Genomic DNA, 13882 nt, shown 5'->3' with positions numbered 1-13882 from the left:
AATGTCAAAAGATCAGCAGTGTGAATACAGACAATCTGTGAGCTTTGTGCTTTGAACGTTACTTGACAAACGTATCCAAGGTTAAATAAGCACACCACACCATTAGCCATCACCGCCAGAGGTGCTCTCTAACGCACACAGACATGAGTGACCCAACACACCTGAGAGACCCAATTTGGCTGCTCATCTTCATCTACATCAAACGTCACCTGTGTTAGAAGGTTTTGTTACAAAATCCCATTCCATGCAGTTCACTCATCGTTTACTCAACAGTTGGTATGTTATACAAATGCTGCTGTCAGTTAACCCTGGGATAGCACATATGGTGTGTTGTTGGATGGAGCTACCTGTAATGCCTCTATACGGGCCTGCAGCTGCAGTCGATCCTCCAGGTCCTGGCAGCGCTCCTCCAGGCTCAGTATCTGCTCCTGTAGTTGGTTTCTTTCCAGCTCCAGCTCCTCCACAACAGACCGCAGGCCATCTGGAATCAATAGGAGGGAGAATAAACACTAGGTATACAAAAACAGGCTGGTAAGGTACAGTTAGGTGTAATGATTCACAGGGTAAATTCCACCGCTCTAATTTTAGCAGCAGAGCAAACTCTAAAAGGAAATGCAATATTTTAATCAATGCATTTTTGACATTTATAGAAATACTGTTTTCATTCACTTATTTTTTCCTTTTTTAAATTTCTGATCAAATATTTGAAACAATTCAAAGCCTAACCCATCGTTGCTAACTAAATTTAAAAACTCTGCTTTAGTGGGAAAGCTGGGAAAAAGAAGGGATGCCCCAGACCAATATATCTGATCTTGACCAAACATCAAGCTGAACTGAGTCTCTCTAGCAAAGGGCTGATTGCAGAGGCAGGAAGCATCCCTGACAGGTTAATAATAATAATACAATACCACTATTCATTCACTCTCACATTCACACTGGTGAAGGCAGCTACAGTTGTAGCCACAGCTGCCCTGGGGCAGACTGACAGAAGCGAGGCTGCCATATCGCGCCATCGGCCCCTCTGGCCAACACCAGTAGGCAGTAAGGTAAAGTGTCTTGCCCGAGGACACAACGACCAGGACAGAGAGCCCGGGGATCGAACCGGCAACCTTCCAGTTACAGATACGCTTCCCAACCCCCTGAGCCACGGTCGCCCCAAGTTGCCAGTCTATGCAAGGTTAACAAATCTGTTGCTGAGAAATTCCAAATAGTGAAAAAGTTCCTGCAAAAGAGCACAGGCGCGCACTGACCTCGCTTTTATATACAACCAGCTGAAAAACAGCAGATTGAATCTCTTATTACAAAGAGATGAGTCGCCAATGAGTTGTGCTCATCAGCACAGACTGACTTAGATTGATTGCAATGTATGGCAACAAGGTATTTAAAAGTTAGCTAAAATGGTTTTAGTTTGGCTTTGACAACAGAAATAAAACCAAGAACTCGACTTTTGGTTGGTAATTCAGACCAACAGAATACAGCGGTCTTACCCTCTAAACGGGTCTACACAAACAGTAACGAGTACAGCTTCATTAAATACTGGCATCAGATCAGTACTATCAGCCCAGGGGTCCGTACCATGTGAGAACTGGAAACAGTTAGATTGGTGCATCCCTTGGAAAAAGGAGGATTTTCTTCTTATAAAAAAGAAGAATCCAGAAATCCAAAATTTAAAATTTAAGAAAACTGCATCTCCTAAGAGTATAGAATAATTCACTGACAACTTCATTTACTGCAGGGTGTGAAATAGAATTTCAAATAGAATTTCAGTGCCTTTCCACAAACAACCAAAAAAGACACCAGTCAGTTTTCCAAAAGTCCTCAGTCATTAATTTTAATCTTCATTATAGTGCTTTTACTTTTGGGTGATCTTTTTTTTCCCCAAATGCTGGTGTATTTTTTGGTTTTATGACAGCAACAGTGCAGAAGACAGGATGGAGAAGAATTAAAGAAAAGGAGGTGATCATGCACACGACCAAAATATAAAAATAAAACTTACCACAGATGGAAAGCATCTTGCCACCTACATTTATATCATGTCACAATCAGTTCATTAAGACACAAACACTAGCCAGCTCAACCAGCATGCACATGTCCCCAAAACACTGGAAACTGAGTCACATGAATGAGAAGCAAAATATAAAAGTGAAGGTGCTCAATGTCAGGTTTTTCTTCATAAGGCGGGAATGAACTTAACTGTAGCTTTCTGTGTAAGCAGAAATAAAAGCAAGCTAATCCCTGTTCCTACAGTCACAGCAGTCGGAGGTTAGACGACAAACAGAATAAACCAACCAGCACCAACAATCCAGTGCTTAATAAACTAAGTCATGGTGAAAACACAAAGACAGCTCAGGCCTCCCAAAGTAATGTGCAGGTGACTGTGTGCATGCCAGTGGGAACTGTCCAGCGGGTCTCACACCTGTGTCAGGAGTACTGTACTCGGGCCACCAACCTCCCATGTTCTCCCCTTCCATTGGAGTGGTACTCTCTGAGATACTTCGAGGATCCTGAAACGGGGCCTGCCCATGGAGCTCAAAGTCCTCCTGCCAGTGCAAAAGTTTGTTGTAGCAGGGGATTAGATTTTAAGCATTTAGGAAAAAAAGGCAAACTGTTTTTGCAAGTCTACTGTGTACGAGGCAAACAAGATCAAGCAGGCAGGTAGCGAGATTATTCTTCCTCTTTGAATAAAGTAAGCTTCTTGTTCTCTGTTATTAACCAAAAATAGAAAACTGGTATCCATCCATCCATTTTTTTAACTATATATACATTTTTAGACACTAGTAGAGACTAGTCAAGCACAATCCATAGTTGAAAAACTGATCCGTATTTACAGCAGACCTTGTTACCCTCAATTATTTATTTTAGCTCCTTTTCCTCTCCTCCGGCTTATTGCTGAGGTCTGTGTGCTGCTCACATTAGGGATACCTGCTCTCACTGACATCAAGAGCAAAATGTGAAGAAACTGGGTGAAAAGGGGAGATTATGCTATTCTCAATGAAACTCAGACCAGTGAATATCTTTTGGTGTTTAATTGCAGTTAAATAAACTAAAACTATTATTTTTGTTTGCCTTTCTAAAGGATAACGCTCATTTTGCTGATGATTCCATGCATGTAGTGTTCAGCTCCCTGTAAAACCTTGTATTAATGTTAACATGAAAAACACTTCAAAATAACAATCGCAAAAAGGATTTTAAAAAGGCTGTTGTGAAACCGTTTTTTCTAGAAGGTCTGCCCTGAGCTGCAGGATTTGATCTGAACAGGATTTATTTCATAAAGAAAATGTTGCAAGACTCAGCTTCTGAAAATAACTGCAGACTGGTTGATATTAAGCTGTACAGTTAGCCCCGCTCATTCTTCAGCAAATGTCTGAGGCTGTGCTGGTATAACCATGATACAGCCACAGAAACGTCTATAATAAGAGCCGCCTACCTGCAGACTTCGCTGGGATGGAAGCGCCAGCTTCTTGGCCCTGTGCTGGTCGAGCCCCCGAGCTTGAGCCAACTCCTCCTCCAACTCCTGCTGCCGAGTGACCAGTGCTGGATCGGAGCAGCCAGGAAAGAACCAGTCATCCTCAATCAGTTTTGTGCCACAGGGAAAGGGGAATGATGGGTTGGATTGAGGGTGTATTTACGGATGGGAAGTGAGTTTAAAGTGGACTAGACAGAATTATCATAGTGTGGAACAGGATAATGTTTTTGAAGACAGGATGACAGAGATGGAGAGTTGACAAGAAGTATGATGGCATGAATGATGCTGGTGGTTTGGTGAGACACTTTCAACACCACAAACATACTCTGTGACAAAAAAACAGTTTAATCCAATAGTATAGGCAACGAGAGCGACAGTAAGACTGCAAGAGAAGTACAGCAATGACAAGAACTGAGGATGGAGAAATGGAAAGTTACTCCAGGTGTTTATGCACTTGTGTATTTGCATAAGGTAGTGAACCTGAGAAACACTTCAAAAGCAGCATTCTGGTCAGAGCCATGCACACCTAATTTGCATAGCAAAGAAACACACATTTAAACAAGTGGGAAACAGGGAGGAAGGAGAAAACCCATCTTTATGAGTCACATTCAAAGCGAGTGCTTCATCACTCTGTCTTCGAAATGAAGAGCAGACAGAAACACCAGGCAGGTGCATATCTGAGGGGACTCTGATGGTGCTTTGACTTGTATTTTCATTTAGCAGCAAAGGATTCAAGAAGGGCAACGTCAAAATGATTACAACTAAACATGTTCCCATCTGTTTTGTGACGACAGGCCAATTTTTGACACGTTGGGAGGAAAAAGGGGGGCAGCTCGTAGCAAAGGGTGGGGCAGGAAAAGGAAAGGAGTTCTGTGTGTTAACTGCGGTCAGTGTGGGTTCAGTGCACAAGCAGATTTAAACTAAAATGTATCAACCTAATTTTAACAGCGTAGCCAAAACAATCATGACCCTCTGCAGCAGAATAGAGCCAGTCTGCCACATGCTGGGCATTTCACCCACACTGACTACAGCAGAGCAGATTACAGTAAAGCACATGCAAGTTCAGCAGAAACGTGAGCATTATGCATGATTATGCATCAAGTCAAAAAAGTGCTGTGAAGTCTTATTACTAAAAATCAGCTGGTCTCAGGTCGGCTTTGTTTCTAGTGAAAAGCTGTGAAAAACATCAAATTCATCATTTAATCCATAATGTTAAGTAGTCATCTACACAGAGAGCTATCGATGTGAATATGCTAGGTAGGATTTTTTAAAAAGTGAACTTAACTCCCTAATATTTCACAGCAAAGACCTCTTTGCTGTCAAAATCATTGTGCATCATAATCCAACGTTTTAACAGCATCATTGACCCACACAGTACTGACTAACGTCTGCAGCAGACTTTAATCTGCACTGGTGAGCTGATATGTGCAAGTATATAGAAAATCAACTTGCAGATCGTCTTTAATGGGAGATTGGCCAATTTGAAATCTGGTAAGACCTTTTCACATTAATGAGTTAATTCATGGAACTTAACGATCTCACCCTGTAGCCGCTAATAAGCATCAAGTTTGATACTTCTTAATTCAAATACATGAATATGAAACCAACATCACAGCAAATCACAGAAGACCCGCTGACAAAGGAGTATTTGCAGCTCATCATGAGTTAGAGCGCATGCTTCAATAGTAACTTTATCTGAATAAAATGACCAACATTACACCAGTGAGCAAGACTCAGATGAACTCTCTTTAAACTCAGTATGAAAAAGCACAAATTGTTTTCCTAAAATTGATTTTGGTTTTCTGTCACACATGGATGAAATGTCAGTGAAGTGGAACACGCGGCTCGACAAAACTCAAATTACCTTTTTTGCAGGGTTTTTATTGATTTATGAGGTTGACCCTTATTATTTGAGATCACGTCATTATTGTCAACTACACTTGATTGATTCATGAAACTAATACGCTGTGACACCACTAATCAAAATCAGGAGGAACAATTAGTACGTAAGAGACCATCAGCCATTTTTCTTTGAGTATGATGTTGGCTTCATCTAACTAGGATTAAAGAAGACTCTCATTTGCATGTTTACCACTGTGATAACATTCTAGATTATTCAAGCAGCGCTTTGGATTTTATAACAGCAGTATCATGTGATAAAACTGCATTAAAAAATATATACTCCCGTGTTAAAACCAAAAAAAAAAACCTGATACGTTTTGTAATAAACGTTTCCAGATTTACAATAATGAGCTTAACTGAAGCTTGATTCTTATTGCTGACAAAAATCCAGCCTGTAATAATGAGGCTTGTGCATATTTTAAAAGCTAACTAACATTTTAGGATCACTCACTTAAAGATAATACCTGCTATGTCTGTCTCTGACAAGCTGAGTGGGACTATGTTGCTGAGCAGTAATACAGATGTTTCACAGATGTTTCACATTTCTGAGTATGAAATGTGCCATCTGAAGCAGAGGTGGCATGCATATTTTCACATTTAAAAACAACAACAAACAAACAGAAAACAAAAACAAAACAAATATCCAAATCCCCAAATTGAAAAGCACAAATACCTACACAATAACCGAGTATCTGAGGGCACTTGTGCATAGCTCTACTAAGCCAGGTGTGTCTGTCTGTATGGAGGATAGGCTCTGGTGTCAGCCTTGTAGCTCTGATGAGGTTATATGCATTAGTCTTTTTAATAGGGTTAGTGCAAACCTACCATCCCACCACAATAGAGCAGCAATTTTCTTTAATTATATTTGAGACCAGTTCATTATTGTTGGTGATTTCAGATATCTTAGCACACCAGAAATCAAAAGTTGAGAAGAAGAAACAGAAAGACAGAAGAAAACAAAAGGGTAAAGAATGGAAAAGAACAACACGGGACAGAGAAAGGAAGAGACTAAACTAAACAGCAGACTCGAACGTGCAGCATGACACTGTACTGCCTGTCGTTTCCACCAGCAAATGCAAAATTCAGGGAAACTCCAGGCAGTACAGTGTGCACGAGCTGCACTGGAGGTTTGGAGGAGCCTGCATGCACAAAACTGATGGGAAACTGTTCTGGGTGGCTGCTCCCATCCCTGGAGCAGGGGCTGGACAGGGAGAGTGGGGAGGGGGTGGAGGTCCATGAGATGGGAGGCAGCACAGAGTAAACCAAATCTCGCCAATGACAACAGTGAGGATGGGGAAAAATGAAGAAAACAAAGTACTGTTCAGTCAAACAACACATGACGAAAATGGTAAAACAAGCTAGCTCTATGAGAAAAACAAAGTGTGTGAAATATATTTGAAATAATTCCAATTAGTCCAGTCCTCTCCAGACTGAAGTTGACTCAGAGTTGATCAAACATTAACCCTCTGGGGTCCAGGGTATAACTGGCTGTTTTGACTACTTTTGATTTTACGTCTATATTTCACCTTTAAACACGGTTTATCTTGCCTGTTTGGCATCATTCTTTTCAGCAATCTACCTTTGGAGGCTTTTTTGGAGCAACTGTGACATTCACTAGTAGAACTGACACACAAAACAAAACAACGACTACACTACACACTAAGTACACACTAACTATAGCCTCCGAACACGCTAAACATCACAAATCTCTCACATGTGAAAACTCGCTCTCTCTCCTAAAACTTCCCCCTCTTCCTAAACAACCAAGTGCCACATGTTGCCATATAAGTTTTTTTGATTGGTCAACATGGTACACTTTAACACCAATAGAAAAGGGGTGTTTTTACTTTTTTTTTTTTTACATTTTGCTCGCAAGCAGAGAGTGTTTGCTAGCGCTCTCCTTAGAAAATGACATTTTTACCGTTCTTTCCCACAGTAAACACCACTGTAGTTTTTATCTTAACTCTGGTTTTACGTGCCCTATCACCACAATTTAAAAACTGGTGTATGGTTCTAAGTCTGCACTTTCGACCCAAGTGGAAATGGAGACTGTGGGTCGCTGCATCTGAACTGAACTAAAGTTTCCCCAAAACCACAGCTACCACTAAGGTAACTTGACTCTGACAGAACCCCGTGATCCACATTTGTGTTAACAAACAAAATGCCAAAAATGTAGACATCAGAGTTTGTGTTTTATAGTAACACTAAGTTCCTTTTTAGATGCTAACAGAGGATGTGTACTCTGATATACTAACGGGTTTAAGAATGACTAAATAATTAAAGTCGAATTTTGAGGAACAGAAATACAGAACAACTTTAAAGTATTAAAGAACAGATTTTACTACTGTCGTATTAAGTACTGCGAGTCTTTTCTTGCATTTATGAAAAAGTTTTGTTTTTAGGTTCCTCACATATATGAATGTCAGCAGACGTGTGTCGTTATTTCACACTGGCTGAGGATTTATGAGCAGATTAACTGTGACTCTGATGTTCACCCTGCTTCTACCTCCTAGCTATAACTGATCCCACCATCATTAGCTAGTTTGATCTAAATGAGTTTGACTCATCCTCCAGTAAAAGTCTTACCCTCTCTTTCCTCCTCCATGTGGCTGATACGGAGGGACAAGGCAGCCTTCTCCTCCCTGGCCCGGTCTCTGGCACTGACCACCTCAGCTACCATCTCCTGCCACTCCAGCACCTGGCTCTGAGTGTCATCAGCGCTGCCTGATTCACTTGCCTACATTCAGCAGGTGCAAAAAGGGATAAGAGACCATCCGTGAGTATTAAATGTAAAACAAAAGCAGCAGGTTTAAGAAAGCGTTTGGGTGCTGGACCTGAGAGGCAGCCCTCTTGGTGAACTGCTCCAAGTCTGCCTGTAGTGTCCTCTGTTGCTCCTCATACACCACCAACTTTGCCTCCAGCATTTCTAACGATAACATCGAACAAAAATAATGTTCATTTTTGAACTGAGGATTTCCCTAAAGCATTTTCCAGAAAGTTTAATTTTATTACCGTTTTTTGCTTTAACCTCCTCGTATTGCTCCACCTTCCAGAGGTTTTCTTCTCTCTCCTCCTCGAGTGCAGTGATGCGACTCCGCAGGGCAGTCAGGTCTGGGGGAGCAACTCCAGCCTAAATAGAGTCAAACGTGTCTGTTTACTTGGCAGCTTTGCTTACCAAAGGACTTTCAGCATTTTGACGCGTTTTCGATTTTCACTCTGGATAACAAACTGAAAACGGCGTCCTGCAGACGATCGGCTGATATAAAAGGAAAACGGATAACGTGACGGATGCTGCATCAGCTTTATGGTCATGACGAGCAGCGCGAGCAGTAACGAGCTCAAATCTAAAAACAGGTATCGTTTTAACAACGCCAAAGAGAAAGCGATCTCTCTCCCTACAACTCAGAACAGTGTCATATCCTGTAAGACACAGTGTTACATGATTTAACACTGTGAAATGAACTCTAAATCTACAAACAGTGGTCCCTCGCTGGTTCTCCTGTCGCGGCTTCGCTGTTTCCCGGATTTTTTTGTGCAATTTTCCATGGTTTTTAATTTATTTATTTATTTATTTTTTACAGCGCTTTATGTTCTGCGTCCTGATTGGCTGTAGACCACTGTCAATCACTCTCCTCCGTGCTGTGTCTCCTGTACTTTACAGAACGCGTTCAGTTTGTCAAATCTACATAAATCTCTGATCGCCAGCAGTGTGGCTCTGAAGTGCTGGACTTTTTGTTTGTAAGTTTTCTCCCCAACAAAAACAATCTCGACGAAACGCTTTGGACCGTCAAAGGCAGCTGCTGTTGGTTTCGTTCTATAACACTGGACTTATTTTTCTATGAAGGTTTGAAGTTTGTGTTTAAACAAGAGAGAAAAGTGTGAAAATGTTCATGCCTGTCTGAGAAAAGCGTATAAAGTGTGTAGTGAGGGGTTTAAAACAGCTATAATAATTGTAAAAAACATAAAGTTGGCTACTTTGCGTATTTTACCTGTCGCGGGTTATTTTTAGAATGTAACTCCCGCGCTAAATGAGGGAGCGCTGTAGTATAGTACACCATAAACATCTACATTTCTATGTTTTATTGATAAAGATTGCATACAATTGTAACATTTATACTTGAATAACTGCTGGTTTTATCATTCATAGCTCAACAATTAGTGGCTTCTCTTGACTGCAGGAGTTATTTTCTTCAGCAGTGCTGTGCAAACGTTTTGAACAGCCCTTATGTCTTTATGTTTCATGTATGTTTGACCAAAACAGAGTTGTACAAGCCTGAAACCTGATATCTGGACATCTTTATTCAATACAGCCTGACCTCACTTTTCTTGTTCTGTGAAGGTCACGCCATGACGGTCTTCCACTGGGGTTTTTTTTCCCCTTTTACTGCACTGGCAGTGAATTTGGGATCTTTGCCATAAGCACAGCACAAAAGCACAAAATGCTTTGTTCATCCGACTTGGACAACTTGAAACCCTCACCTGGCTTCTCTTCAGTTCCTCCTCCAGCTGTCTGATTCGACTTTTAGACCAAGCTTTCATTTTTAGGAACTTGGCCTCTGATCTGCTGGCTTCATCTGTTTTCTGCTTTGCTTGTGCTGCAAAAATAACAAAAGAAAAGGTTTGAAGCACTGAAAGAATTTGAAAATGTCCTCATGTTCTGCTGCATTTTGTGAACAAACTAAAAATTCCCAGGATGTACATGGGAAAACGACACAAACTGACCTCTGAAGGAGTTCAGATAAATCATCAAAATGAAGAACCAACCTTCCAGCTCAGCTATCCTCTGGATGGAAGCTGAATCTGTGAGCACATTTCCACTTCCTGATGCCTCCTGACTGGCAGGTGGTGCTGCTGCCTGGGCTCTCCTCAGGTCCTCCAGCTGCCTCATGAGATCCTGTTGGGTTTGATCCAGCTGTGCTTGATGCTGCTCGGTCATTCGCTGCACCTCTGCCTGCTGCTTCTCCATCAGGTCACGGAGTTGTGCTCGCATCACATGCTTCTCTGCCTCCATTTTGGATTCAAGGCTCTCTCGCTCAACTTGTAGCCTCTGCAGCCGCTCTGAGAGTTCCTGCGTGGACAAAGTATTTGTTCCACATAAGTTTCAAGGTGTCATTATTTCAAGAGAGGTTGAAGAATGTCTACGAAACAACAATAGAGAATGTTCTATAGGCTGAATGAAAAGTGTCTGTCTGAAACAAGCTGTTTTAGCCCCTCCCCCTGAGCTCGCTACATGTAAGCAACATTAGGGATATTTCTTCTCTGGTCTGAAAACGAGTGTTTACAACAGTCTGAAGCTGCGTTTAAGCTCAAAGACATTTATTAAATATGGAAATTGATCTTTTTGACAGAAAACAAGGAAAAACACCAACGTCTTTATTGAGACGCAAACAGGAGCGGCGAGTCTGCTAACCTTTATCTGCTGATCTCTCCCGTCCACCTCTCCCTGGAGAACATCAATGACCTGAGTTTTACCCAGCAGCACTTCCTCTTTCTCATGAAGCTTCTGTTTTAGAGCCTTCAGAAGCTGAAAAGGAAAGCACAGATTCACAAACAACACAAAAATTCCAACTTCTTTTAGTTGCATGAACTCCTGACTGTCTGTGTTACCTGCTCCAAGTCTGCACTGGCATCTGACTTGGCTGCTAGCTTGAAGAGCTCCTGTTCATGCATCTGGTTGATCTCCATCAGCTGGCTGTCCTTCTGAATGATGATGTCTTTGAATGTCTGGATCTATAAACAAGCACACGACTCATTGTGAACCCGAGACAGCTAAATTCTACAAAAGAAGCTGTATTGTCCTCTTTGAAAACCTACATTCTGCTTGTACATGCTCTCCTTTTGGCTGTACTGCTCCTTCTCTGTAGCCAGCAGGTCTTTGAGGCTGTCTGTCTGCTCCTGCAGCAAACTGTAGCGCTCCTCTGCTTCCCCCACTTTCTTAGTCAAGCTCTGTACCAGCAACTGCAGCTCCTGCATCGCCCCGCCGTCCTCAGCCTGGGGGGACAGAACACATGAGTGACAGTGACCACATCTCTGAGAAAATGCAAGACATCGCCTGTTGTGACTCAGCTGTAATCCATTTTCTTCTACTTTTCTAACTTTGTCTGCCTATTATTAACACGTGCAATATTTAGAAAAAAGCAGTGAGATGATTCTACATGCTCAAAGCATTTATGACCTTCTGTGGTGGTGCAGGTGTGATGGGCTGATCTCCAGCCAGCGCTGTTTGCAGGTGGACAATGTAGGCCTCTTTTTCTGCCAGTTTCTTGTCCTTCTCTGTCAGCATAGCGTCCATTTCTTCACCACGCTGCCGCTGAGACTCCAACTCCTTCATCTACACAAAGTATTGGTCAGAAAAATTAGATTTCAAAGTGTAAGCGTACACCTAGGGCTGTTCGATATAACGATATATATCGGATGACGATATAAAAACGTCTGTCGTTTGATTTTACGCTATCGTTTGTTTCGTGGTGTCGCAAAATAAACTGTTTACGGTAATATTTTTTCATGGTTCTGATGTCACTGTAGTAAAGTTCTCTCTTTCTCTTATATTTAATATCACCACACTACAGACGGACAAGCGTTTGTTTTTATGCGTTGTCGTTAGCAACAACGACGGTAAAACCACCGCGTGTCCGCTTGTTTATGTTCCACATAAACCTTTCAGAATAAAGCTCAAGATCCTGTTGAGACTTAAACTGAGTCACGTGAAAGAGCAGATTATTTACGGATGAGAAGTAAACAAAGAGCCGCCAGGTGCTAAAAAATAAACCTTAGACTCAAACGTTAGAACAGGCTTCTCCCCGCAGCACGCCGTGTAATAAATACTCACAAAGAAAACGGCGGCCGTTACAACTTATATCTAAAAATGTATTGTTTCATGCATTGGTTAAAACACTGGACTCCAGCTACATGACGCGCAGCTGGAAACACTTCACGCAAGTCGAGATTCACAGAATTGACAGAAAATGTTACATTTTTGTGATTTATATCGTTATCGGACGATAGAATTCTTATATCGGGATATGAGGTTTTGGTCATATCGCACAGCCCTACGTACACCTCAGGATATGTCACAACAGAAAAAGAAATGAATACATCCGTTTGCTCAGTGGCACCATTGTGGGTGCGCATATTCATGGAGAGGATGATTATTCTGTAACTACAAGAAGAAATGAAGAAAAAAATATGGAGCCAGGAAAAGTAGAGTAAACTGGATTCATTTTTCCATAAATGTACTGGATTCATCTCTGTCGATACGAGCTGCGTTTCCTGCGGCCATTTCTTTGTTCTCTGCTGAAATTAGCTGCCGTTGCTGTTCTTCTGTTGTGATTATAATTCAAATTAAGAAAGATAAATGTAATTATAAAAAAATAACTTCAAATAATTAAGTGGACGTGGTGGGGACACAGGGTAAGGCTAGTTAGGCCAAGACTAGCACATATGTGTGTTCCAACAATACTCCAAGTAACATCAGTGGGAAATATCTCATTTCCCTTTATCTGGTAGGCATCAGAATCAAAGTATGCTTTACTTTGGTTTCCAGTTCCACATCTCTTTGTCCAAGCTGCTGTTCTAGTTCATCAACCTTCTTCTTCAGCAGGACAATCTTGCCTCGACTGGCTTGCTCTCCTCCTTCTGATGAACCCTAAACATGAAGAAAGCACTTTAACAACCCCAATGGAAACAGAGCAGAAACATGATTCAAATGGGATCCACATGGCATGACTGTGTCTGAGCTTATAAAGCCAATGGTGCACTGAATTGCTGGAAAACGTTTAGTATTTATTCATTTCTACGTTTAACCCTTCAGTTCTGGATGTGTGTGCACATCTCCACCTTTTTGCCGTGTGTTGGTGTGCTCGGCCCCTGCTGCTTCTTCAGCTCCTCGAGCTGTGCCGTCAGAGACGTCACCTTGGCCTTGTTCTGCAGACGCAGTTTGGACAGTTTGGCTTCACAGGCCTCCTTCTCAGCCTGAAAACACAAAGAAGAACTTTAACTCCAGTTTAGTGCTTCGTTACGTCATCAGACCAGATGGTTTAACTGTAATATTTTAGGACACGTTAATAAAAAGTGAACTTTGGCAGCTTTAGATGTGTGTGTGTGTGTGTGTGTGTGTGTGTGTGTGTGTGTGTGTGTGTGTGTGGGGAAGCACAGCAAAGGTTTACAATGCAGGAAATGCTTGCACTCTCCTGTAGCGCGGTTGCTAAATCAAACACATTCCTGTCTTTACTGTGGATTGAAAGGCTTGACTGTTTAATATTTAACACAGTTGATGTTTCTCACTGAAAGATCCAAGTCAGAGAGCAGCTTTAAAAACAGTTTTGACCAATTGTGCCTGCCTCAATATTCCATTTCCCAATCTATGTGATGACTCATAGGATTGAATAATTTAAGCACAGTCCTTATAAATCAAGGAACACCATGCAGAGTCCTGCACACTGGAAAAACTTACTCATAGACTTAATCTTTGAAAAATGTATCCATCTGTGTACCCACATCCCCTTTTTTTGCTTG

The 13882-nt window shown here is 41.6% G+C and overlaps 1 protein-coding gene across 5 annotated transcripts in view; it reads right to left on the bottom strand.

Annotated features, from left to right (window-relative positions):
- LOC147339534 (uncharacterized) overlaps nucleotides 1-13882 on the bottom strand; it is a 38508-nt gene that overhangs the window by 19119 nt on the left and 5507 nt on the right. For 3 of the 5 annotated variants that reach the window (XM_086295506.1, XM_086295525.1, XM_086295517.1), the window contains exons 4-18: nucleotides 13205-13339; nucleotides 12900-13013; nucleotides 11544-11699; nucleotides 11183-11359; nucleotides 10976-11098; nucleotides 10779-10892; nucleotides 10133-10436; nucleotides 9848-9963; nucleotides 8381-8498; nucleotides 8203-8294; nucleotides 7955-8105; nucleotides 3428-3534; nucleotides 2417-2540; nucleotides 348-481; nucleotides 162-209 (exon numbers count right to left, since the gene is read on the bottom strand). In XM_086295506.1, the coding sequence (XP_086151632.1) occupies nucleotides 162-209; nucleotides 348-481; nucleotides 2417-2540; nucleotides 3428-3534; nucleotides 7955-8105; nucleotides 8203-8294; nucleotides 8381-8498; nucleotides 9848-9963; nucleotides 10133-10436; nucleotides 10779-10892; nucleotides 10976-11098; nucleotides 11183-11359; nucleotides 11544-11699; nucleotides 12900-13013; nucleotides 13205-13339 (2013 nt within the window). The remainder of the gene's footprint in view (nucleotides 1-161; nucleotides 210-347; nucleotides 482-2416; nucleotides 2541-3427; nucleotides 3535-7954; nucleotides 8106-8202; nucleotides 8295-8380; nucleotides 8499-9847; nucleotides 9964-10132; nucleotides 10437-10778; nucleotides 10893-10975; nucleotides 11099-11182; nucleotides 11360-11543; nucleotides 11700-12899; nucleotides 13014-13204; nucleotides 13340-13882) is intronic. The other 2 variants (XM_086295543.1, XM_086295533.1) reach the window with 2 other exon arrangements.

Source organism: Aulonocara sp. 'chitande type north' Nkhata Bay, linkage group LG1 (assembly GCF_057382095.1).
Source record: "Aulonocara sp. 'chitande type north' Nkhata Bay isolate Kocher_YH1m ecotype deep benthic linkage group LG1, A_spYH_male_GT1.1, whole genome shotgun sequence".
Lineage (NCBI taxonomy): Eukaryota > Metazoa > Chordata > Actinopteri > Cichliformes > Cichlidae > Aulonocara > Aulonocara sp. 'chitande type north' Nkhata Bay.
The sequence above is the reverse complement of the archived record's forward strand: the minus strand, read 5'-3'. Positions and strand labels throughout refer to the sequence as shown.